Source organism: Volvox carteri (assembly GCF_000143455.1).
Source record: "Volvox carteri f. nagariensis unplaced genomic scaffold VOLCAscaffold_66, whole genome shotgun sequence".
NCBI classification, from domain to species: domain Eukaryota; kingdom Viridiplantae; phylum Chlorophyta; class Chlorophyceae; order Chlamydomonadales; family Volvocaceae; genus Volvox; species Volvox carteri.
Genome location: NW_003307609.1, coordinates 356,406 through 358,014, shown reverse-complemented (window position 1 = coordinate 358,014; position 1,609 = coordinate 356,406). Strand labels below are relative to the sequence as shown.

Below are 1,609 nucleotides of genomic sequence, written 5' to 3'. Positions count from 1 at the left end.
CCACAGTCCCAGTTGCTGTACAGCAGTACGACCCTAGTGGACAGGACCACCTACGAACTCATGAAGAACATGAAGATAAAGAACGACATCAACCCGCCAGCAGTATCGCCGTTGGCAGCGGAATTGGGGCCGGTAGGGGGGGTGTCCACCAGCAAGGGGGGGGGGCAGCACCAGCACCACCAGCAGGCAGGGCCGCGGTCCCGGCAAAGGCGATGGGCGGTGGCGAAGGCGCCTTCGGCGCCGCCGCTCCCGCTGAGCCCGGACGAGGTGTCGTACACGGCGGCGGCGGTGGCACGTCTGATGTCGGGCCAGCGGTTCGTGTCGGGGGCGGTAGTGCGGCGGCTGGCAGCGGGAGTGCTGGCGGCGGCGCCGCGCATGTCGCCCTCGGCGCTTGTCCAGACGGTGTGGGCGCTGGCGGAGCTTGGAGCTGTGGTGAGGAGGAGGGGGGTGTCTGTCTGTGTGTATGTGTATGTATGTATGTATGTATGTGTATGTATGTATGTGTGTGTATGATGTGTGGGACAGGGGGGCATACCTTATGATGATGTATGTATGTATGATGTGTGGGACAGGCGGCATATCTTCACCCGTGGCAGCTACCCTGCGAAACCCTGGTATTTCGGGGCACCCTCATCCAGTCACCCTAGACAACTTCTCAGTGGATCGCTCAGGTTTAGCATCCACCACCAGCATCCAACGGAATCTGCCGGGTCGACAGCGGCACAACTCCATTCCTGGTCGGCTCGCAGGTTAACTTTATCCCAGGTCACCACCGTCCATCAACTTAGACCGCAATACCTTCCACGATCGGAAGGATTTTTTCGACCTTGATAGGTCTCGATCCCGGGATCTCCCGGGGGCCATGGTCGCGCGTTACCAGTAGTGCCTAACCTATGTATGTCTGTTTGAGGGGGAGAGGAATGCACGGGGTGCGCCAATGTGTGAGTGTGTTACGTCCAGGTGGGTTTTCTTACCCTCAGTCCTGGCGCCCCCTGCCTCTCAACAGTAGCGTTACGCTAGTACTACTTTTGCCCCTTGCCCCGCGTGACGTCAGGCCCCGCATGTCGTACATCCCGAGGGAGCCGACCTGCTGCTGGGTGTTCTGTGGAAGCGGCTACCTGACCTCCCGGCGCAGGTGGGGTTGGAGAGGGGGGCAGTAGAGCTGTGCTGGAGTAGTGTAGGGGTTGCGGGGGTGGAGGGGGCGGTTGGCGGTTAGAGAGAGCTAAAAAAATGGTTGGGTTTTGGGTTTTGGCTAAAAACGGCGCACACCGCCACACCCGCACACCGCCACACCCGCACACCGCCACACCCGCACACCGCCACACGCGCACACCGCCACACGCGCACACCGCCACACCCGCAAACCGCCACACGCGCAGACCGCCACACCCGCACACCGCCACACGCGCACACCGCCACACGCGCACACCGCCACACCCGCACACCGCCACACCCGCACACCGCCACACGCGCAGACCGCCACACGCGCACATCGCCACACGCGCACACCGCCACACCCGCACACCGCCACACGCGCACACCGCCACACGCGCACACCCCCACGCGCGCACACCGCCACACGCGCACACCCCCACACCCGCACACCGAC

At 63.2% G+C, this 1,609-nt stretch overlaps 1 protein-coding gene across 1 annotated transcript in view; it reads left to right on the top strand.

Annotated features, from left to right (window-relative positions):
* Window positions 1-1,609, top strand: part of VOLCADRAFT_97946 (uncharacterized protein) — a gene marked incomplete at both ends in the record, with an annotated part of 18,036 nt that overhangs the window by 10,177 nt on the left and 6,250 nt on the right. Inside the window, 2 exons of the mRNA XM_002956876.1 lie at window positions 7-432; window positions 1,055-1,135. Of these exons, the coding sequence (XP_002956922.1) occupies window positions 7-432; window positions 1,055-1,135 (507 nt within the window). The remainder of the gene's footprint in view (window positions 1-6; window positions 433-1,054; window positions 1,136-1,609) is intronic.